The sequence below is a fragment of the Sorex fumeus genome, unplaced genomic scaffold, assembly GCF_029834395.1.
Source record: "Sorex fumeus unplaced genomic scaffold, SorFum_2.1 ptg000008l, whole genome shotgun sequence".
Classification (NCBI taxonomy): domain Eukaryota; kingdom Metazoa; phylum Chordata; class Mammalia; order Eulipotyphla; family Soricidae; genus Sorex; species Sorex fumeus.
Window position 1 is genome coordinate 5,392,376 of NW_026606065.1, and position 24,946 is coordinate 5,417,321.

Genomic DNA, 24,946 nt, shown 5'->3' on the forward strand with positions numbered 1-24,946 from the left:
TAAGAGAGTATTTAATGCGGTTGGTAGTTCCCCGAGTGACATAACAAACCAGTTACTTTTAATGACCTCTCCCTAGCGGTTCTTCCACTTCTAATAACACTTTTTTATGCTGTGATAGAAATATAAACGATGATTTTGACTTGACGATAAATATCTCTTACTATTTCAAGCACTGGGATCAGGGATAAACCTCAACCAGGCGGAGAAGTTGTTTTACCCTTTAGGATACTCCCAAGATAGAATCGAGTCCGTTCAATAGGATATAAGTGGGTCGACTAAAACATTGCATTCATAGGAGTTTTAACAGTGTCAAAGAGCAGAGGCAACTACAGAACTGACTCAGCTGCCTTTCAAAGGAGCATCCTAAAGAACTGGAGAAGAGGTTAGACTCAGAAGTAGGCGACATGTCTAAATAACCAGGCGAAAGGTCACTGTATCATTCTCCGAGGCACTGTTTGATATTATAAACCTTCAATGATGAATGTCTGTAGCATCGTCCTGCTTTCCAGAGCCCACTGTCTTGTGCTACAGAGCGTTTAAAAAATCAACAGTCCTGGGGCCGGAGCGATAGCACAGTGGGTAGGGCCTTTGCCTTGCACGCGGCCAACCCAGGTTCCATTCCCAGCATCCCATAGGGTCCCCTGAGCACCGCCAGGGATAATTCCTGAGTTCAGAGCCAGGAGTCACCCCTGTGCATCGCCAGGTGTGACCCAGAAAGAAAAACAAGAGTCCTTCCCTTCTTGAATTGCCTTATATCTTCTAAGCAAGTATCCTTGTCCACTCACGCCAAACAGGGGGCAAGTGGACATCCCTGACCTTAAGGCCCATCCCTAGCGGAGGGCTTCTCAGGGGTCACAGTGAACCGCCCTGAAGATCTTGAATTGCCTTGTGTCTTCTAAGCAAGTATCCTTGTCCCAACTCACGCCAAAGCGCTGCAGGGGGCCAGCGGACCATCCCTGACCACATCCCTGACCTTAAGGCCCATCCATCCCTAGCGGGGGGGCTTCTCAGGGGGTCACAGTGAACCGCACAATCAAGGCACACAGACGCTCTGTGCACGTCCAGAGGTCCCCCTTGCGCGCATGCAAGCGTGCGTTCGTTCCCATCGACAGTGAACCCGCCCGTTCTTCCTGCGCACTGGCCCGAGGACCAGCAGGACCTTGGAGGGATGCGCAGCCTCGGGCCCCCGCCGGGCACACGCGGGCAGCAGCGGCTGCAGGGGCGAGGGGTGGGGGGGATAGAAAGCCGCAGCACCCCCGGGGACTGACCACCTCCCCCGACCTCGCCTGGTCCCCGAGCCCACCCCTTCCCGCGCAGTTTCCTAAGCGCCTGTATGTAGGGCGCAAGCGAGGTCACCCGAGTCTCCGAGGAAGCGCCCTCCTCCGCGATGCCCGGGGGCCGGGGCCGGGGAGGGGCCGGTGGGTGGGTGGGGGAGCAGGAGCAGGAGCAGGAGCAGGTGCGGGGCGGCGCGCGCCTGCGCGGACCCGCCTCCCCGCGCCCCCCGGCCGCCGCATCCCTGCGCGGGAGCCGGGGCGCGCGGGCGGGGGGAGGGACGCGCCGGCCCGTCCGCCCCGCGCGCGCCCACGTCACGGCGCCGAGTAGATTGGAGCCGCGGCGGCCGGCGGGGCTCAGTGGTGCAGCGGCCGGCGCTCGCAGCGGCCCCTCCTCCTCCTTCTCCGTCGCCTCCTCCCCCTCCTCCTCCTCCTCCTCCTCCTCCTCGTCCCGCCGGGAGCCCCGGACAGCGCCTTCCCCGGTCCAGCCCGGCCAGCCCGGCCGCAACCGCCGCCGCCGCATCCTCCCCGCGCCGCCGCGCCCCGAGGAGGAGGAGGAGACGCGCGCCCGGCCGCCGCCTCCGAGGTCCACTCTCCCGCTGACCCCCGCGCCGGCTTTCCTGTCCTTTTCTTCCCCTTCGACGTCTCTGCCGCCGGCCGACCGCTGACCGCCGCGATGGGGCTCCTGGACTCGGAGCCGAGCAGCGTCCTGAACGTGGTGTCCACGGCGCTCAACGACACGGTGGAGTTCTACCGCTGGACCTGGTCCATCCGAGGTAAAGCCCGGTCCCCCGTGCGTCCCGCGGCCGCCGCCCGGCCCCCTGCGGCCCTTGGGCTCTTGTCCACCCCCCGCCCCGCCCCGAGCTGCCCTCGTCTGGTCTCAGGCGCCGCGGATCGTTTCGGGGGGCTTCCCCCCACCCCCCACTCTCCACCCCCCAACGCCGCATCTCTGCGTCTGCCGGACCCCGCTGCTGATGCTGAGGCGAGCGAGGATGCAGGATGCAGGATGCAGGACTGGGGAGGGGCCCCTCGCTGGAGCTGCCGGTTCTTTTCTTTTTTTAATTAATTCCGCGTTGGCGGCTTGGACACCCCCAAGCTAATCTGCTTAGTTTCTCCTCTGGGCTGCTCTTTGGCCGGAGCGATCGGGAAGGAAAAGTAAAAGCCGCGGGCCGGCCCCAGGGAGCTGGGACAAGGGCCGTTTCCAAGGCGGTGCTGGCCCGCGACGGTGATGGGTGACGGGCGGGCGCGCGCCGGTGACTTTGCGCAGTGCAGCGCGCTCGGGCAAGGGGAGGCTGGAAGGCAGCGTGATGGGGTGGGGTGGGGGGTCCCGGGTATTCTTGGGTGGGTGGGCTCGGCCACAACCCTTCCTTCCCCGTCCTGCACCCCGAGGCTGCCCTCTGTTCTGGTCTCCCCGCCGCCGACTTGGTCTTTGGACTGTCCCCTCCTTGGCCGGGACTGGGCCCGGACTGATGTAGGCAGCTCTTCTAAGAGGAAGCCGTTTTAGGGTGATGGGGTTTTTTAAGTGCATTTTGCACCCTCTCCTCTTTTTTTTTTTTTTGCTTTTGTATTTTGTGGGGCTACTACACCCGGCGGTGCTCAGGGCTCCCTTCCAGCTCTGCACTCCGGGATCATTCCTGGTGGGACTCTGGGGGTCTTATGGGGTACCAGGGTTTGAATCCAGGTCAGCGGCTTGCAAAGCAAACTTTCGACATTTTTGGCTTAAGAAGCTCTTTATAAAGAGACCCTCTTGCTGATGACGGTAGGTTTTTGTAGTCATTGGACATTAATGTGCTCTCCCAGCAGTAGGGGAAAATGAGTGTCGCACATTTTGGTGCTGCTGGAAATGAAAATATTCCTGTAGGTTGGGGTCTGTCACTAGAGCAAGGGAAGCTGTGCTCACAGCGCCATGGCATTATGGGCCATGCCAGAGATGGTGTAGGAAATTGGTGCTGAGGGTGCTGCTCTGTCTTCGAAAGGATTCTTTGACCATTGACTTGGCTCGCGAACTTCTTTAGAGAAGTGTGTTATTTTTCAGGAGCTTTCAAGCTTGAAACAGAAATAATCCCACCAGAACTAGACATTGCGGTGGTGATAGCTATAGGACACCTTTCCTTTTTAAATCTCTTTTTTCTGTTCTGGGATTCTGCTCTGCCTACAGCAGTTGGGAAAGATGTACCCTTCCCTTCATCACCGTGATTTTGGTTGTTTAAACATTGCATCAGGGTTTCCCATTACACAATTGTGCAGAACTGAACATCAGACAGGCTCTGTGGCATATAATTGCTCCTCACATACTTGAAAGTTCAGACATTGTCACCATCCTCCAATCGCCACCTAGTCAGAGCCACACCCCAGAGTAATCAGTCCTGTCCGTCGGGCCCCCTCCCGGCAGCTTCCCCACCTCCTGACTTTTTTTCTTTTTTTTTTTTTTTACAAAGAACTATTGAGAGCCAAAGTAAAATGCACCTGCTGGTGATGGGCCATCCCTTCCTAGGGATGTTGCTGTCAACAGGTATCAGCAGTGCAGTTTTAAAAGCTGTGTTGTTTCCTAGCTCACCTGTGAAGGCCACAAAATAATACTGTGGGCCACACCCAAGAAAGGAAGGAAGAGTAGCAGGTGGAACCCAAGTGACCTCTCACTGGGAGGGTGGAGAGAAGCTGTTCGCCCATGCTCTGGCGATCCTCTTTCGAAACCTGAGACTGCTTCCTTGCTTTCTGTCATGAGCGACCTGGGGTAGAGAGATGGTATTTCCTAACCAACTTGAAGGCTTAGTGGGATGCCGTCTCTTCTGCCTGGCGCTGTAGCAGAAGGGACAGTTTTTATAGGTAGGCTACAAAGACCCCGAGCCTTTGGAAAATGCCACCCCCTGGCACTTGTATGCTCTCTGTGTGTTCTTGGACTCACTCAACACTCGCAGTTCCAACAGTCTCTCCTCTCAACATGCTCTCACGAGAATCTGAGTGAAGAAAAGCAGTTTGGTAGGAGAGACCCAAAGAAAAAAAGTTGATGAGTCAGATGTTTGGAAAGGGGGAAATAAAGATGGGTGGAGAGAAAAATGGTCTTGGGAAATAGTGGTGAGTGTGGTGAAAGGCTGCAGATGATGTGAGGATTAGAAATGAGTGGGGCTCTGTGTCCGTGAGTGCCTTCGTTCCCAAGACTGAAGTTACCTGCTGTCTTTCTGCTTTCTGAATTCATTAGCTGTTCACCGCCTCTGAAGTTCTATCTAGAAACTTGTGAACTGGGTGTTCTCTGAACTGTCATAACAGTATGTTTGATGCCCAGCAATAAAAGACATTCTTGCTGTTAGATATTTTACAGAAAACCAGTGTTTTGTACTGCTATGTAGACTGTATGTGCTATTGCATAAGACAGCCAAAGAGTGTATGAAAACTGGGCTTTTTCAAAGGCACATATTCAGTAAATACAGAATATTATCCATAATATATTAACACTTTTTTCAGTTTGGGGCCCACACCCAGTGGTGCTCAGGGTTTATTCCCGGGTCTCTACTCAGAGGTGACTCCTTGTGGGCCCAGTGGACTGTATATGGTGCTGGGAATTGAGTACCATGCTATCAAACGCCTTAACCTTTGTACATCTCTCCAGCCCCAGAAAATTTATTTTTTTTTCCACCTCTGTCCTTTTTTTGGTTTTCATTTTGTTTTGGAGCCACACCAGGCAGTGTTCAGAGGTTACTCCTGGCTTTGCGCTTAGGAATCACTCCAGGGGACCATAAAGTAAGGATGCCAGAGATCAAACCCAATTCGGCTGCATATAAATCAATCACCTACCCGCTGTACTATCTCTTCAGCCCTACTCTGGCATTAACATCACCTACTATAGAATTTAAACTTTGAAGGAGCCCTACTTTTAAGAATTCAAAAAAATAAAAAGTTTTCAATTTCTGTCATTTTTTTTAAGATATTTTGAACAAGTAAATCTTTGTTCAGATTACAGAGGAAGGTACAGAATGATGTAGGACTTCTTACCACCTCGTGGTAAAGAAGCAGTTGCTCTTACGTCCTTGTTTTTTCCTTTTTATTTTATGAGAATGTATTTTTGTTGTTGTTTATTTTGGGGGCCAAACCTCATGATGCTCAGGGGTTCCTCCTGGCTCTGCACTCAAGAATTACTCGTTGGGGTCTTGGGGGACCATATGGGATGATGGGGACTGAACCCAGGTTGGTCACATGTAGGGCAAGTGCCCTGCACACTGTATTATTTCCCTGGTACCCCAGACATGTCAAATTTAGTAGATCTGGAATGCCAGACTTAAGTTGTAGATGCTCAATCAAGAAAAGTTGTCTGGAGGCCGGAGTAATAGTACAGTGGGTAGGGTGTTTGCCTTGCAAGCTGCTGACTCAGGTTCAGTCCCTGGTATCCAAGAAGGTCCCTCTGTCCCTGACAGGAGTGACTCCTGAGTGCAGGGCCACAAGTAAACCCTGAGCACTGCTGGGTGTACCCCATGCCCCCAGAAAAAGAGAAAGTTGCCTATAAATTTAAAACAATTGATAAATCTTAACGTGTTCCCAATTTGTAAATTCCCAGATTATCTACATGACATATTGCATTGTTATTATTACTTATTTCATTTGACACAGAATCATCTTGAAAAATTAATAAACAGCATGCCATCAATAAATAAAGCTCAAGGTCTTCTATGTCACCATCTGTCTCCCTGACTACATTGCAGCCATTGTTCATGGGGTGTGTGCGCGTGTGCTTCTCTGTGTATGAGGGGGTGGAGGGTGGCCGGCCTGTTGTCTGTTCACAGAGTGAGTAACCCATGTGTATGCTGTAAAAGATGCGTCTGTGTGGGATTGAAGTTGGGGCATCCGAGGCCTCCACACTCTGGAGGAGTAGAGGAGATGAGGAGAGGAAGTCAGGAGGGGAGGGCTCCAGGAGGAGGATGCTGAAATGTGGAAGCTAGGCTGGTAGGACCCTTCTTCCTTCCCTCATCACCTGCTACGTGTAGGCATAGTTCTGGCCTCCGGAAATAGAATGAAAACACTTGATTACTGTCCCTGTGCAATGATAACAATCTTTGGGGAGTCACTATCTCAATAAAATTAAAAAAAGATCTTTGGGGATTCCGTTCCCCTTTCCTTGGAGTCCTGGACTGAAGGTAGTGGGGGCTGTTTGTCAGGCCTATCTGGGACTGTTGGGACCCCGTAAAAGTTCCCCTCCGTACCTCCTGCCTGTTCTGCAGTCTTGAGATGTGAGGATATACAAATCCTGTATCTTGTGATTAGACTATTTCAGTCCTTTCACCATGTGAACTTGATGTGAATTTCTTGTTTGTTTGTTTGGTTTTGGGTCCCACTCCTTGCTCTTTGCTCAGGGATTATTCCTGGCAGAGTTCTGTTGCTCCAGTCCCTAAATTTTGGGTTTTTCTTTTTGGGCCACACTAGACTTTGCTCAGGGCTTACTTCTGGCCATGCCCAGGGGGCTATATGGGGTGCCGGGGATCAAATTCGGGTCAGCCACGTGCATGGCAGGCACCATACCCTCTAGAGCATCCCTCCGGCTGATGTGAATTCTTTTTTTTTCCTTTTTGGGTCACACCTGGCGATGCACAGGGGTTACTACTGGCTCTGCACTCAGGAATTACTCCTGGCGGTGCTCAGGGGACCACATGGGGTGCTGGGAAACGAACCTGGGTTGACCTCGTGCAAGGCAAATGCCCTACCGCTGTACTATCACTCCAGCACCCCAGTGAATTTTTTTGGAGAGGTTTTTGACTGTTTGTCTAAGGAAAATTGTGCCAGGCAAGTTGCACTAAAAGCAGGTGGGCCTGTGGGGCACCTGTCTCAAGTGCAGTCTCTCGTAGCTCTGTGCTCCTTCTATATGGCTTTCTGTATGTAGTACACACACACACACACACACACACACACACACACACATATACACACACTCTTTATCTGGGTTACTGTCTAAAAGAGGCTTTATTCATTTGCCCTTGACTGCAAATACAGTTACTATTTTAAATGTCTAGGTTCAGGCTGCTAATTAAAGTCAGATGTGTGGGGGCTGGAGCGATAGCACAGCGGGTAGGGCATTTGCCTTGCACACGGCTGACCCGGGTTCGATTCCCAGCATCCCACATGGTCCCCTGAGCACCGCCAGGAGTAATTCCTGAATGCCGAGCCAGGAGTAACCCCTGAGCATCGCCGGGTGTGACCCCAAAAATAAAATAAAGTCAAATGTGTGGAGCCTCACCTGCTCCTCAAGCGGGCCCCTTTCTTGACTATTGTTTCAGTCAACTCCTACAGTTACCCTTCTCTGGCAACCTCCCTGGGGCTTTCCAAAAGCCATACCATTTGTGGGGAGGGGGTTAGCTTACTTTGTTTTCCTTTGGTTTAATTCTTGTCTTCTTCTCTTCACTGGTGACAGACTCCTCGATTTAATATCAGTTGTGCTTGTCCATTTTTCAACAACATATAGCAAAACATCAATCAGATGAAATTATAGAAGGGTGAACAATTTTTTTTATTATTATCATGGGCTTTTTTTTGTTTGTCTTTGTTTTGGGGCCATATCAGGTGATGCTCAGGAGGGAGTTATTTCCGACTCTGTACTCAGGAACTACTCTTGGTGGGGCTACTCAGAGGACCATATAGGGGTACTGGGGATTGAACCCAGGTCGGCTGCATGCAAGGCATGTGCCCCACGCACAGTACTATCATTCTCGCCCTAATTTTTATGTTAGTACACCATTTTATACAGTTATATTCTTTGGCTTAGGGCAACAGGGCTTTAGGAATTTACATAGACACTCCTATTTTTTCCCCATGAGAGCTAAAACTCATTCTGGATTCATTGTGACTTACTATTCCATGCATATAAAGCACGTTGAAAAATTGTTTTACAGAATCTTTTCCCACTTCACATGCTCTTCCCCCCTACCCCCCTTTCCATTAATAGACCATTTCTCCTCATAACAAGTCTAGGTGCTGTTGTTATAGTTGCCCTTGGAATTGTATTGTTTGGGGCCTGGGCTGTGATCATTGGCACAGCACATTCTTCACATGCATGAGACCATGGGTAGTTTGATCCCTGGTACCACCTTTACCCCCTGAAAATGGTCAAAATCTTATGGGTTTTCACTTTAGACGGAAGAAAATACATGGCCATTCTAAGTCAGTTTCTTAGTGTCTTGTCTGACCCTATTAGTCCATATGTCACTCTACACAGATCTGAAGCTCAGGCCAATTTGGGCAACTTGCCCTCTATTGAACAAGTGCATACCTAACTTTAGGTTTCCTGCTGCCTGGTTCTTTTGGTCTTTTTACCAGTTCGCCAGTTTGCCTTTCCAGATGTCCTTTACCATAACCTGACTTTATTTCCCCCTTTATAACATTGTTTTTGGTTGTGGTACCCATGAGTATATAATTCCTTTATCTGATCCTGTTGCCTTGGGTAATTACGTACATATACCTTTGCTAACACTTCCATGATTTTATTTTCCTGAATTGTTTCAATTGTTATAATTTATCTTTTCACTTTTTTTGTATTTTTCTTTCAACACTAGGGGTGTCACATACTTTGCTGATTTGAAATGTATTAAGAGTTGAGCCCAGGGGACAGGTTAAAAAAAAAGAGTTGAGCTCATAATTTAGCATAATACAAAGTAGTGATATATTCTGGTTGCTAAACATTAATAGTTTTGGATCGCCTTAAATTATAGAAAAAAATTTAATAATATATGTTACGGCTAGTCTTAAGTTCACTTGATGTTGTCTAAGTTTAATGACGGAACCAAGCGATTAACTCATTTGCTAGCACAAAGCAGTTACTTTCAAGAGATAGAATGTCAGATATAATTCTTTTTTTTTAACTGCCAAAATTAAATTTTATATTTATTTAAATTTTTTTTTAATTAGTGAAACACTGTGAGGTACAGTTGTAGTCTTACAAACTTTCATGCTTGGGTTTCAGTTATACAATGATTGAGTACCCATCCCTTCAGCAATGTCCATTTTCCACCACCAATGAACCCAGTAGCCCTCCCACCCCCCACCCCATTCCCCTACCACGCCATACCTCTGTGGCAGGGCATTCCCTTTTGCTCTCTCTTTCTTTTAGGGTGTTGTGGTTAGCAGTAGAGGTATTGAGTGGCCATTGTGTTCGGTCTATAGTCTACTTTCAGCATGCATTTTGTATCTCTAGCGAGTCTTCTAAAAAGCCCTTACTTTGTGTTCCCTTCTCCATCTGAGCTGCCTTTTCCCCCAGCATGTGCTGCCAGCTTCCAAGCCGTGGGGCCGACCTCCTGGTACTTATCTTAACTATTCTTGGGTGTTCGTCTCCCATTCTGTTACTTTATATTCCCCAGATAAGTGCAGACTTTCTACGTCTGTCTCTCTCTTTCTGATTCATTTCACTTAGCACAATACTTTCCATGTAGAACCACTTGTATATAAATTTCATGACTTCATCTTTTCTAACAGCTCCATAGAGATACTCTTCTATCATTATACGCAGAAATATTGTGATTTTTATGGAGATGAAAAGGGAAGTGTGGTGTGGAGAATAACATTGAACTGAGATTTAAAAAAACCTAGAAAACCTTTGCTAATTAGCTGTGGAAGTTTGACAAGTCCCTTTACTTTTACAGTGTCACCTTTTAAATTACTATTACTTTATTAAGAACTTTATCTTATCACTGGTTAATGATGCGAAACTTCATATCTGTGTAGGTGCATGAAACGGACTGGTACCCACCACTGAAGTTCCTGTACTATCCCGTTAGCAAAATAGACCCGCTAGTCTTCTTCCTCCCCAGGATCCACTATGCCATCTTCTTCCCCTTTCTCGCTAACAGCTACCAGTTTTCGCTGACTCTATGGATTATTTCTGTAGGTTCCCCCCCCCCCTTTTTTTTTTTGCCCATTCTTGGCTATTCTTATTCTACACTAGTGAAACATCTAGTAATAATTGTCGTATACTTCTTTAACTTCCTTCGCTTAACATTATCATATTATCAATTAAGTTCAATTTGTCTCAAAGACCTGAGGTCATATATATATACATATTTTTAAAAATTTTTATTAGTGAGACATCATGAGGTACAGTTGTGGACTTACAAGTTTTTGTGCTTGGGTTTCAGTTATACAATGATCAAGTACCCGTCCCTCCACCAGTGCCCATCCTCCGCCACCACGGGTCCCAGTATCCCTCCCACCCCCCCATCCCTCCCATCCCACCCTGCCTCTGTGGCAGGGCACTCCCTTTTGTTCTATCTCTCTTATTGGGTGTTTTGGTTTGCAAAAGAGGCAATGGGTGACAATCATGTTTGGTCTATAGTCTACTTTCAGCAGGTCATATATTTTTTTTAAAAAATAATTTATTTATTTATTGAATCACTGTGGGAAAAGTTACAAAGCTTTCAGGTTTAGGTCTCAGTCATGCAAATATCAAACACATTTCCCTTTACCAATACTTATTTTCTACCGAGAACCCCAAGAGAGCCCCACCCCCCCACCCCTCCCAATGCCTGTGAGGCAGATGAATTCTAGTTAACACTCTATCTACTTTGACTAGCTTCATTGTTTCGAGAAAAGTTGCACGATTATTATTTAGAGTTTCTCCCCCCCCGCCCCCAAATCAGACATGCTGAAAAAGCGTTGTGAAATGATTTGCTTTCTACAGCTGGGTTCAAGAATTAAATGTTGTTGCATGGCCGCTATTGCGGCCGCATGATTTTGGATTTCTGCTATTTTACTTATTAACCCTGGAAGTATTTCTGCTGAGAGTCAGATAATTAAGAGATTGGTTTCTGTGCTCTGGAGTCGTGGCCGTGCCGGAGAGCCGCTTGTGGGGGGCAACTGGTGACCTCGGTAGGGCGTGAAGGACGGGCCAGAACGCCCCCCTTCCCATGAAGGTTTTGTCGCCCCCACACCCCCGGCTCATACCTGCTGTCCAAAAGGCTCCCATGCGGCCGCCATCTTTCTTTCCAGAGAGGAGAGGGCCCGGTCATATATTTTTTAATGGTAGAGTAGTTCATTAAGTACTATTTGTTAATTTATTCGTTGAGTTTCTGTCTTTGTTACTGTGAATAATGCTGATATGAACATGAGGGTAAAAATATCTTTTAAATGGAGGCTTTCTTTTTCTGGGGATAAATATCTAGCATCATATGATACTTTTATTTTTTTATTAAAAAATTTTTATAGCGACCTGCAGTGGTATTTAGAGGTCTAGGGGCCACCTCCTAACATGCTGGTCCTGGCACTTGAGCCAGGATTTACTCCCAGCTCTCTGCTCAGGAGTCACTCCTGGTGGGCCTTGGGGAGCCAAATGAGGTGGCGGGTATTGAACCTTGGTCAGCTGCCATCAAGACAAGAGCGCTACCTATTGTACCATCTCTTTGCCCTTTAAACCGTGCCTCCCCACCCCCATCAGTTTTTTTTTTAAAGGAATCTCTGTGCTAGTTAGCATTTTTTTCCAGAGTTCATTTTTCTCCATATTGAACACACGTTTCCAGTCTTTTTTACACAGGCTCTTTGTTCTTGGGGCGTGGACAGTATCTCACTGTAGTTTTGATTTGCATTGCCCTAGTAGTAAGTGGCATGGAACATTTTCTCATGTGTCTGTACCATATGAAGGTAGAAGGCATTTGTGATTTGTGATTTTTTTTGGAGAAGATTCCGTTTGAGTCTTCTGCCCAAATTTTTGATTGGATTGTATGAGTTCTAAATATAATTTTGATACTTACCTTTTGTCAGAGATATGATGCACAGATATTTTATTTTTGGGTGTTACTCATTTTTCACTGTGAAAAAGACTTTAATTTCTTGTAGTCCAATTCATTCTTGCTTTTGTTTCTATTGCCAATTGACGTAAATCTCGAAATACATCTCTTAATGTCACAAGTTCAACTTTTTTTCCCCTCTACAAACTAATACATTGAGTAATGACTGAGGTCTCTGTTAACTCTTAAAGTTTGGATGTCACGGCAACTTAAAAATTCTTCAGATAGGGGCCAGAGAAATAGCACAGCAGGTTAGGCATTTGTGTTGCTGTGGCTGACCTGGACTTGATCCTCAGCACCCCCTATGATTCCCCAGGCCTGCCAATAGCGATGGAACTCTGAGGGCAGAGCGAGGAGTAAGCCCCAAGCAAAGAGGATGTGACCCCAGCGGGGGAAATTCCTAAAATAGGTAAAGCAGCTTCAAATAACTGCACATTGATCAGTGACACCAGCCTCATTCTATGCGGTATTCCCATTCTTTTTTAGTAAAATTTACTAGCACTACCCAAACAGTTAAAACAGCAAATTTACATTTATTCCCATTAATTTAAAGACCTAGAAAAACAAAATGATAGTTATTTTAGCATCTGGTGTATAGAAAATATAAATTCTTATCGCGCATTTTTACAAAACACTTTCAAGCATAGATATTTTTTGAACATTTCCAAAATGGAAGCATGACTTGAAATTTTAATAATCTTTTGTAATTCATTTTCCTTTTAAAGGCATTTGTGATTTTGAGCTGGAGTGCTTGATGGAGTTTTTTTTAATTTTCACTTTTATTAAATGGAAACTTTGCATAAATATGAACTCTCAAAGATGTGTAGATATTTTTGCACACAAAAGTTTGTCGTAGCTTTATTCAAAGTTGTGAAGAGGTGGAAATATTTCTAATGAGTTTCTGGATGTCCATTGATGGGTAAGTGGATAAATAAAATATGGTAGATATATATCATGAGATATTTTTCAGCTTCCAAAAAGGAGGAAAATTTTGAGATGTGTCACAACACATCTTAGGACTTACTCCCGACTCTGCACTCAGGGATCCCTCCAGTGTTCTTGTCTCCGCATCACGTTAGCTAAGTAATGAAGCCACTGCTAGCCGATGTATTTTTCTCATTTGATCTTGTCTATTCTGCTATCATTCCTACATAGCATTACTATTTAGTATAGTAAATCAGAACAGTCATTATCTCCTTAGAAATATTGTAAAGTTAAACATCTGAAATGCTCAAAGGTAAGGGCTATCATATGAGATTAGTAAAATATAAATATATGTATATGTTATAGAGATGTGTCAGGTGATTTTTTTTCCTTTTGTTTTTTTGGCCACACATAATGATATTCAGGGCTTCTCCTGGCTCTGTACTTAGAGATCCCTCCCTCCTCCTGGTGCTTGGGACTCTGTGGTGCTGGAGATTGAATTAGGGTCAGCTGCATGCAAGGAAAGTTTCTTAACCTCTATACACAACTAATAATAATAAATGGAAAAAATAATAGTGAAAAATTATTATTACTGACCTCTTATTTTTAATTATAAATTAACCTCTATACACAACTATTCCTCCGCCCCTCTCAGAGAGCCCGGCAAGCTACTGAGAGTATCTCGCCTGCACGGCAAAGCCTGGCAAGCTCCCCGTGACGTATTCGATATGCCAAACACAGTAACAACAGTCTCACAGTGGAGACGTTACTGGGCCCGCTCGAGCAAATCGATGAACAACGGGAGGACAGTGACAGTGACACAACTATTACTAACAAATGTAAAAAGGTATTTCTTAGCCAGAGAAGATGAAGTGGACCTCCATATATTGGAGTAGCTGAGAACATAAAATATAAAGTGTATTTAAGGTCCAGAGAGATAGATGTACAGGAGTTAGGCTCTTTTCTTGCATATTGCCGACAACAGTCCCCTCTCTGCCGACATGCCAGGGTCCACTGGGCAGTGCCAGGGGCAAGCTCAGGTTAGCCTCCGAACTGTCACTGTGTATCATAGGGTAAGACTTAACCTCCACAAAAAGATTTTCCAAAATAAATTATGTAAGTTTTTTTTCCAAGTTTCATAACAAAGACTAGAACCTATTATTTAGCAAAAAGAAATAAATTCAAAAATAACAGTATTTTTACTTTGTTTTGGGGCCACACCTGATGGCGCTCAGGATCACTCCTGGCGGTGCTTGGGGGGTACCATATAGGGTACCAGGGATTGAACCCAGGTCAGCCCCATGCAAGGGGCTATACTTGCTCTCTGACCTCCAGAACTGACCATTTTTTTTCTAGTAGATACTCAGCTTATAGAACTGCTAGCAAAATGTGATTTGGGCCAACATTACCGTTAAAACATACATACACACTCTGCTAGCATTCCCCCCACCCCCATCCCAAGGGAAACAGCTTTGCAGTTTTCTTCAAGTCATTTCATTAGCAGCACCAAAGGATGTTTTTATACGTTGAACTCCCAGATTGAAACAGGGAGGAAATTTTTAAAAATTTTTATTAGTGAGACACCATGAGGTACAGTTGTAGACTTACAAATTTTGTGCTTGGGTTTCAATTATACAATGATCAAATACCCATCCCTCCACCAGCACCCATCCTCCACCACCACGGATCCCAGCATCCCTCCCACCTCCCATCTCCCCCATCCCACCCTGCCTCTGTGGCAGGGCATTCGAAACAGGGAAGAAATTTTATAGCTGCTTTTTCTTAGAAATCCAGGACCAAACAAACAAAAAAAACCTTTCCCCAAATTACTCTGTTCAGAAGAGATGGGAGTTCCAATTCTGGAAAGTTTCTTCTTTGTGATTTAAAAATGCAGGTCAGGTTGAGACAAAAAATTTATGTAGGGCTTCTAGGGAAGTTCAGTTTCCTCTGAACAGTTTTTTTTCCCTCGGATTTTTAATGAAGGTGTAATTTACACATGGTAAAATTAGTTCAAGTGAAAGACTTATGCTTTTTGCGGTTGGTAGTTTTGGCCATACCCAGCAGTGCTCAGGGCTGCTCCTGGCAGTGCTCCCGGAACCATATGGGGCTGGGGATTGAACTAGGTTCCTGGCATGCAAAGCAAGTGCTCTTGTGTGGGGCCTTTCAGCTTGTGAGTCTTGACAAACATACAGTCTCGTGGTCTTGCAATACAGAACATTTGCCAGCCACACTGAGATGTGTGAATAAGTTAATTCTCTCTAGAATAAGCTTTATGAAAGTTCAGTTGGTCTAAATGGAAACTATTTCCCAAAAAGGAGTTAACCCATCAGTGTCTGGAATGTTAGGGTAATATGTCATGTACTTCTTTTTCTTAAACTCTTTTGCTCCTGAGTTCGATTTGCTGTGATATGATTTTCAGGTTTGTTCAAAGTAGGAGAGAGTTTTCATCACCCAAGATACAGTTCTTTTTAACTTGCAGAAAGACCTAGTAGTTAAACATTTTCTAAATTTAGGGGTAGTTTTTCTTCCTAAGGATTTTATTGGTTCTAATTTTGTGTTCAGGAAATAAGAAGAAATCTGTTCTCTCTGCTGGCCTTTCAGTGTTCCAGGAGACTTCCTTTTTTTCTTTTTTTCCAGGCTAGGCATCTTTTTGTCCTTCCGCACTACTCTGTGCTTTGGCTTCCAGAGCTTTTGTGATCGTAAACCAGGTCTGCCAAACACAACACCTTTGAGAGTGTGAGATTGGTTTGAGTATCTTTTGTCCTTTCTGCAAGGACACTTTATTTTCTGATTTTCTTTTCGTTGGAAGAACATGAGTGATAGTCAGGATTCTGTCCTACAGAATTAGAGGTGTCATTTATACCTAGAATTTAGGAAGAAATTGTGGGGCAGAAATGAATGGGCATGATGACTGAGTGGTTCTTGAATAACTATTAGGCTCCATGAAGCTCTTCCTCCACGTTCTCCAAAAAGTCTCATTTCCAAGAGATCATTTCCACAATTATACAACTCTAGTTAAAGGTTCATGTGTAAAAGGAATGGCTTAAAATGGTTCATCAATAGGCCCTAAATGAGATCAAAATCATTAAGACATAAAGGCATAAACAGGCTAATATATTAATAGTGTAAAATATAAAATAAGACAGTTTGACAAACAGATTGCCCAGTTTGTATTTGTGTCATCTTGAAGCTCTTAAAACCCTGAAGCTCTTAAAATAGAGAGTTCTCAAGACTATTCAGTAAAATTTACTCTGATCGTAGTGACAAATTTTGACTTCAGTAGCGACAAGAGAAATAGGGTTCAGGCCAATATTTAAACCATAGATATGTAGGGTTGGAGTATTCACAGAATACTAAGGGTGTATCTTCTTTTACTCTCCGTGTATAATCTACATTTATGTTTAGTGTGACGTATAATATAGAGTGTATCATTTATCTTTAAAACATGCTATTGAAAAGAAAAAAGAAAATGCAAACTCGTAGTAAGGGAGATCAGACTGGGGCTGGAGCAGTAGTGCAGCGGGTAGGGCGTTTGCCTTGCACGCGGCCAACCTGGGTCCCATGTGGTCCCCCAAGCACCGGCCAGGAGTAATTCCTGCGTGCAGAGCCAGGAGTAAGCAGAGCATTGCTGGGTGTGACCCAAAAAACAAACAAACAAACAAAAAGAGATCACACTTCTGGTTGAGGGAAAGGACAGTGGAGGGTGGTGAGCCAAGTGTTCAGACTTCCAATTATAAGACGACTCAGTACTAGGGATATAGGATACAGCGTGTTGGCTATAGGCAGCATTGCTATGTGACAAAGACTGTTGAAAGTAAATTCTAAGAGTTCTTATTGTAAGAATCTTTTTTTTCTTTTTAAAATTGCTTCTTTATTTTTTTAAAAATGATTTTTATTAAAGAACTGTGATTTACAAAGTTATTGATACTTGAGTTTTAGGCACATAGTATTCAACACCAATCCCACCATAGTGTTCCTATATTCTGTTCCCTCCATCCCTGCCTGTCAGTTTGACAGTTATGTTACAAAGTTTCAGTGTTTTTGGCTTAGACTCTTATTTTCAGTTTTGTTGTCTGTGTTTTGATATGCGGTTATCCGATTCACCTTTACCACCGTATAACTGAGGTCCTAATGCCTGTTCACCGATTACTTCCCATTCTCTCCTGCCCACCTTGATTTCTTTTCCTTCTTTGTCCTCCTCTGTAAACACTGGGGGAAAGGGTGATCGAAGCATCCTCCCATCCCCCCCTTAACACAGTACATTTCCTCATCAAGGATTCGATATACCACAGATAAGTGAGATCATCCTGTGTTTGTCTTTCTTCATCCGGCTTGCTTCACACAACACGTTATCTTCCTGTTCCAACCAGATTGCAGGAAACTGCGTGATTTCATCATTCCCTGCAGCTGCGTAGTATTCCATTGTGTACATATACACCGTATTTTCATAATCTGTTGTTGGAAATCTGGGTTGATTCCATATCTTAGCTATTGTCTTGAGTGCAGCAATGGATGATGGTGTGCATATGTCCTTAGGAGAGTGTTTTTATGTCCTTACGAGAGTGTTTTTATATCCTGGGGATAGGATCTTTTCTCTTTAACTGTTCCCTCTCCCATGTCCATCGCTCCCACCACCATCCTTTTTATTGTATCTACACGGGAAGGTGCTAGCTCAGCCTACTGCAGCAATAACTTTGTAATATGCTTAAAATCTCATGCTATCTGCATTGAAGTTATATAGTAATGTATGTAAGCTGTTTCTCATTCAATTTTTTGGGAAAGCAAAACAACATAAACACATTGCACACAGAAGTGAGGCGGGGTACATGTTACTATAACCTTTGAAGTAATGAAAAATTGGTTAATTCATTATTTTTCGGAGAGCCCAGCAAGCTACCGAGAGTATCTCGCCAGCACGGCAAAGCCTGGCAAGCTACCCGTGACGTATTTGATATGCCAAACACAGTAACAACAAAGTCTCCAATGGAGACGTTACTGGGCCCGCTAGAGCAAATCGATGAACAATGGGAGGACAGTGACAGTGACAGATTATTTTTCGGGTATATAAAAGACATATAACACCTGGGATTTCTGTACTATAAAAGTCCTTTTTTACAAGTTTATGCCTGGGGGAGACTTATAAGACATGACCTTTTATCTTTATAAAGATGTGCAGGATACAAGAATCTTGATAGAAATACTAAAGGAACTATTAATGCAGATAAATTTAGTAAGCGCGGCTGCAAAGGCGTGTAGAAGTTTCATGCAAATACTCCCGAAAGGTGGGAGGTGTTATGTTGTAGTGCGGGTTGTGGCAGTTACAACTTCCAGAGTAAGCTTTGGAGGTGGAATGTTTCCGCTCTCTCTGGCCCTTGTGACCTGGAAGAGCTAATTTGAGAAGATATGGTGTGAAACATGTCCTTAAATGAATGCTAGACTTGCATTTTCGAGTCGAGATGTGAGGACTTATATTTTTTCCTAAAGAAAGCCATTTGGATTCCACGTAGAGGAGACTCATGGGAAACGGTTGCTGGACATTGAGGAAATGTTGAGTATCAGTAATTGTCCCGCTGGTTTCGCTGAGGAATAGAGAATGGATTCTTCAGTTCTTACTCCCTCCCACCTTTCACCTCTTCTGTGCTACCTTTGACCTCTCCATCGGGCCTGGCCTTTGACCTCTTCCTGTGCTTCAAACGGGCAGTTTGTCTGTCCTCCACTCTTCTCTCTCCGCCCTTCTCCTGCTCCCCCCCTCTCTTCATCCTCCCCTCCCCCAGACTGTCTTTTTCTCTGATTTTCCCCCATTCTTATTCTAGATTTCTCTGTTGAATGAGCAAGTGACCGGAACAGTTTGCTTATGCCATTAATAAGAAAAGAAAAGAAAAGAAAACACACTCTTTGGTTCTCAATTTCAGGAAATATCATGACTGATTTAGAATTTACATTAGGATCTTGTAGTTCTCTGTGTCACAAGAAAGAGTGAAGATGTGAGAAATGAGAAATGAGAATCTTCTCACAGATGAGCTCAGTTTCCAGTCATTACACAGATGTGGTGCCCCAGAGCAGAGTCCTTTTGCTTTTCCTTTTCTATCTCATGGTAAAAAAGACTTGGGGCTAGACTCTCCTCTGAGTTATGATTTGATGAGAGCAGGACTAGAATTTAGGAGAGGCATTGTATTTAAAAAAAATATATATATACTATAGAAAAAGAAGCATTAGATAATTATAGCATGTTTGTGAGGCTTTGAAAAAGAAAGTTGTGTTTGTGGCAGGCTGAGCAGATGACATTAAAGGGAATGATTACCAATAAATCCATGATGTGTACTGTCTTCCACAAAGGGCAGTGCTCATTTTTCAAAACACTTTATCCTTGTGAGAGGATTGGGCTCTCTATCCCTCCCTCCCCCCCCTTTCATTCTCTCTCTCACTCTCATACATTCTCTCTAGTACGTTCTCTCTCCCCCCTGTCTTTTAAATATTTCAGTTTATCTTTAACTCTGAAATGTGTTTTTTAGATAATAGCCGCCTTTGTGAACTATGAAATAAAGTTGATGGCTCTTAATTGTTTTTCCCCCCCAAATTAGCCCAATTTTGTTGGGAAGAGTTTGGAAGCCACATGTGGCAGTGCTCAGGGCTCACTTCTGATTCCGCTCAGGGATTCCTCATGGCAGGGTTTGGGGGATCTGGTGTTTGGGGTGCCAGGGACTGAACCTCTGTCAGTCTCATCCAAGGCAAGTGCCCTACCTCTCTGGTCCTGGAGCAAAGTATTTTGAAACATAATGATCTAATCCAGAGCTATTCTGCATGCATAATTTTAGTAAAACTGGCAGTATTTAAACAAGAGGACACTGTAATAAACAACTGAGTTCAATTTATACTCTTGATTTTAGGAACTGACTGATAGGATTTTTTTAACTACAAAATCATAGTTTCCTCAAATTGTATATTTTTATGTGAAAAATAGACTAGGCATTTGATTTGCAACATTTAAGGCTTTTGTCTGTTAGAAACAGGAAAATTAGTTTTAATATGTTTTCCTAATTTATGAGAACATTGAGTTTTGTTAGTTCCACGTCTATTCAGATTTCTCTTAGAAATATTTTAAAGTGTGGCAAATGTTTTAAATGTGCCAAAGCTCTACTGTAGAAATTGGTTTAGGATTATATAGCTGGCTATTCATAGATATTTTAAATAAACTGAAATACTGGGCTGAAGACAGTACTGGGGCTAAGGCACTTCTTAATAGCAACTGACTATCAAATGATTTGAGCGCTGCATGTGCTTCCCCAAGAACAACCAGGAATGATCCCTGAGCGCAGAGCCAGGAGTAAGGCCTGAGCACTATTGAGTGTGACCCCAAGACACAAAAACCCCAAACCTTGAGTATTACATATTTGCATGTATATATGAGGAATTATTTACAGTTTTAGGAAAAAGCATATACATTGGTTATATTTATGGGCCAAAAAGAAATGGACTAGTTTTCAGGGAAAAAAGTCTTGAGAATGTATATTGCCTCTTAAGTAGATTATAGAACTGCAGTGATCTTAATCCCCCAAAGATAAATATGCTCTGGTCATTACTATCCAGAAATATTCCATGGAATGGCTTTTTTTCAGCACCTCTTTATCTCATCGGTTCTTTCAGATGTAAGGCATAGAAGGGTTCAACTCCCAAACTGCAGTAATAGAATTTGTCATGTTTGGTGTTTTTGTTGTGTTTAAGTTTTTGAACCACCCCTGGCAATGCTCAGGGGTTACTTCTGACTCTGTGCTCAGGAATGACTCCTGGCAGGGCTCAGGGGATTGAACCTGGGTTGGCCACACGCAAGGCAAGGGATCTACCTGCTCTACAGAATTTGTCATGTTACGTGGAAGACAATGTTCTCTTTAAAACGTTTACTTTCTGGGGTCAGAACGATAAGACAGTGGGCACGGCACTTGCCTTACATGTGGCCAACCTGGTTTTGATCCACAACATCCCATATGATTCCTCAAACACCACTGAGAGTAATTCCTGAGCACAGAGCCAGGAGAAAGCCCTGAGCACCTCCAGGTGTGGCCTAAAAATAAACATAAAATGAGGGATAAAGGACATTTACTTTCCTTTTTTTTAATTTTATTTTTTTATTGAATCGCTGTGAGGTACAGTTACAAAGCTTTGATGTTTGAGTTTCACCCATACAATGATCGAACACCCATCCCTCCACCAGTGCACATTCTCCACCACCAATGTCCCCAGTATCCTCCCCCCACCCCATCCCCCTTCTCCTGCCTCCATGGCAGACAGTTTCCCCCATACTCTCTCTGCTTTGGGGCATTATGGTTTGCAATACAGATACTGCGAGGCTGTCACAGTTGATCCTTGATCTACTTTCAGCACACATCTCCCATTCCGAATGATCCCTCCAACCATCAGTGACGTAGTGATCCCTTCTCTATTCCAGCTACCTTCTCCCCTAGCTCATGAGGCAGACTTCCAACCATGGAGCAATATTCCTGGCCCTTGTGTCTACTGTCCTTGGGTGTCAGTCTCATTATGTTATTTTATATTCCACAAATAAGTGCAGTCATTTCATGTCTGTCCCTCTCTTTCTGACTCATTTCACTTAGCATGGTACTCTCCATGACCATCCACTTATAAGCAAATGTCATGAGTTCATCTCTCCTGACAGCTGCATAGTATTCCATTGTGTAGATGTACCAGAGTTTCTTTAACCAGACATCTCTTCTTGGGCGCTCTGGTTGTTTCCAGATTCTGGCTATTGTGAACCAGATTCTGGCTGTTGTGAACAATGCTGCAATGAACTTACATGTACAGATATCATTTCTCCTGTGCTTTTTGACATTTACTTTCTGCTCAGGAAATCTTTCATTCATTTTTCATTTCAAGCTTGTTTGGTGTTTCCAGTGAGCTATATTCTTTGTTCTTTGTTCCCTAGGTTCTTTCTAAGGCATATTTGGGACTTACGTGTACCATATCTAATGAAAGTTTAGTTTTCAAAAGCTACTCACCAGAATTGGTCTCATTTCTTTGATTTTTATGCTATGTGTAAAGACCACTGCTTAATGAACTCTGCGCTCTCGTGCTCTGTCTGTAGATAAACGCGTGGAAGATTGGCCTCTGATGCAGTCTCCGATCCCTACACTCTGCATAAGTACTCTCTATCTTCTCTTTGTGTGGCTGGGTCCAAAATGGATGAAGAACCGAGAACCTTTCCAGATGCGCTCAGTGCTCATTTTCTACAATTTTGGCATGGTTTTGCTTAACTTTTACATCTTCAGAGAGGTAGGTGTATTGAAGTGTTGTTGTTATCGTCCTCCCGAGTTACTGGAAATGAAAACATCAGCATATGTGAAGACCACTGTGGAATATACCAAATCACTGACATTTTTCCTTCACGAATAGCAGAAATTTAAAGCATCCATAAAATATAGGAGTTGTTTTTTGGGCTATACCTAGCTGCGCCCATCGGGCTCCTGCCTCTGTGCTCAAGGATCTCTTCAGCTCTAAGATGGAAATTTTAGGTTGAAAATTTTTGTTTTGTTTTTGGGCCACACCCAGTACCAGTGCTGGGGGCTCCTTCTGCCTTTGTGCCCTGAGGTGGCTCCTACTGGTTAAAAAAAAAAAATGGAAGTTTGAGGCAGACAGATTCTAAAATAACCCTTATGGTCTAGAGAACAATTCGGGGGTTAAGGTGCTTTACCTTGCTGACAACCCTTCCTGGTTTTAGTACTCTCTGGTACTGTATGGTCCCCAAAGCACTGTTGGGAGTGACTCCCCAGCAATTCTGGGTATGACTCCAGCCCACCCTATTTTTTTTTTAAGAAAAGGTAAAATTACTCTTATTAGCTGACTTTGAAAGTTACTTAACTTCTCCGAGTTCTCCTTTCCCCCATCTATAAAATTCCCCATCTTACAGGGTATCACAGATAAGAGAGAGTGTTTCCCCATAGTGTTTGGTACGTACTAGGCAGCAGCAGGGTTTTTTGTTTTTTTTTGTTTGTTTGTTTGTTTTTTTTGTTTTAAAAACTTTGTTCTGTAATAATCAGATTTGGTAACTGATCAGAGTATGCAAATTTAAGATGCCGACTTCATGTTCAATATGATGAATTCTATGACATCTCACTGTATTTTGGGTTGAAACTACAATGAGTCAACTGTTACACAACTGTGTCTTTGTAGGGGACAAATGGGCAATGCTTTTATGAAAGGAAGCTAAAGGCTGGATCAACTTTGCCATTTTTAATTACTAAGAGGATGAGAAAATTTTTCCCAGGAGATTTCCTCATTAAAATCTTGTGTGATCCTAAGGAAAAGAACTAATAATAAATACAAGCATGACTCCCACCCTTTAACGAACTTCAGTTGATACCCTTCAGAATTTAGCTTCATAAAATGAATTTTAATTTATTGTATGTTTTGCCCAACTTATTAAAAACAAATCACCGTAGATCAAGTTTAGAAATCAAACTATTATGCCTGTTTGATAGTAATGAAAGTTCTCTGAGTATTATGAAGTAGAGTTAATGTTTTCTAAAAGTTACCAGTGATTTTAAATTTATATGTAAACTTCAAAATTTTGACAGTAAATTGTAGAAGCTCCAACAAATTAGATATACAACACATCTGAAAATTTCTATGCAACACTTTTTTTTTTTGCTTTTTGGATCACACCTGGAGATGCACAGGTGTTACTCCTGGCTCTGTACTCAGGAATTACCTTTGCAATGCTTAGGGGACCATATGGGATGCTGGGAATTGAACCCAGGTCGGCCGTGTGCAAGGCAAACGCCTTACCCACTGTGCTATTGCTCCAGCCCCAACACAACACTTTTGAAATGATATGAAAGGTTTCATTTTGGATTTAATGTTTTTAATGCTTTAGTTATTAACTTTTTTTTTACTAATTTTTAAATATTATTTCCTTTCTTCTCACAGTTATTCATGGGATCTTACAATGCAGGATATAGTTACATTTGCCAGAGTGTGGATTACTCTGACAATGTTCATGAAGTTAGGGTAAGTATATTAAAAATGCTATTTGTCAATAGAAGTGAACTTAATTTTACAAGCCTAAGTCTGTGGTTATTTTATATAAAATCGTGGAATACCTTGATATAGTAGTGAAAGTAGGCAGGATTGGTCTGAGTCAGTAAATCTCTGACTTTGTTTAAAAGTACATAAATGAAAATCCATATTTTTCTTGTTATTTGTTTTGTTGGCATGAATGGACATTTAAAAAAATTCCATGTTTATTATAAATTAATATGTTAGGTTTTTTTTTGTATTTGGTCAAGAAATACATTTATTACAGAAATCTGTGTATGTAGACCGTGATGTTTAGCAAATTATGTATAGCACAATTTGTACAGGTACACTCAAGTTTTATGAGTTTTTCAGAAAAAAAATCATTAGTAATACAGTGATAAGATTTTTTTTTAGTCATGCACATCAGTAAAATCACTTTTGTTCAAGTGGAAGAAAGAGTAATCTTAGCTATTGAACTACTTTTTTATGCTGTGGTTCATATTAAAAAAATTATAAAACAGGGTTAGAGCATTGGTCCCGAGGGTAGGGTGCTTTCCTTGCATGCAACGGATCCAGGTGCAGTTTCTAGGTCACTTAGCTCTGTCTGGAGTGATCTCTGAGTGAAGAGCCACAAGTAAGCCCTGGATCTCTGGGTGTGGCCCCCCCAAAGCAAAAACAAAAATTCTAAGATAAATTATAAGATACACACATGCATATGTCTTATATGTGATACATGTAGGAATGATAGGTAGATCTTGCCTTAGAAAACATAGTTTTATGACATTGGGATTGATCGGTATAAAAGTAAGAACCAAATTGAATAGGGGCTGTAGAGATAGTCCAGTGGGTAGGGTGCTTGCCTGGCATGCAGCCCACCCAGGCTCATTCCCCGCCTCCTCATATGGTCCGTTGAGAACTGCCAGAAGTGTTCCCTGAGCACAGAGCCAGGAGTAATCCCTGAGTACTGCGGTG

At 43.5% G+C, this 24,946-nt stretch overlaps 2 protein-coding genes across 2 annotated transcripts in view; one reads left to right on the plus strand and one right to left on the minus strand.

Annotated features, from left to right (window-relative positions):
* The window catches only part of BCKDHB (branched chain keto acid dehydrogenase E1 subunit beta), a 426,555-nt gene that overhangs the window by 383,958 nt on the left and 17,651 nt on the right, over nucleotides 1–24,946 (minus strand). The window lies entirely within an intron of this gene.
* ELOVL4 (ELOVL fatty acid elongase 4) overlaps nucleotides 1,935–24,946 on the plus strand; it is a 29,941-nt gene continuing 6,929 nt past the window's right edge. The window contains exons 1-3 of the mRNA XM_056109683.1: nucleotides 1,935–2,047; nucleotides 22,044–22,231; nucleotides 23,885–23,965. Coding sequence (XP_055965658.1) covers nucleotides 1,948–2,047; nucleotides 22,044–22,231; nucleotides 23,885–23,965 — 369 coding nt within the window. The 5' untranslated portion in view covers nucleotides 1,935–1,947. The remainder of the gene's footprint in view (nucleotides 2,048–22,043; nucleotides 22,232–23,884; nucleotides 23,966–24,946) is intronic.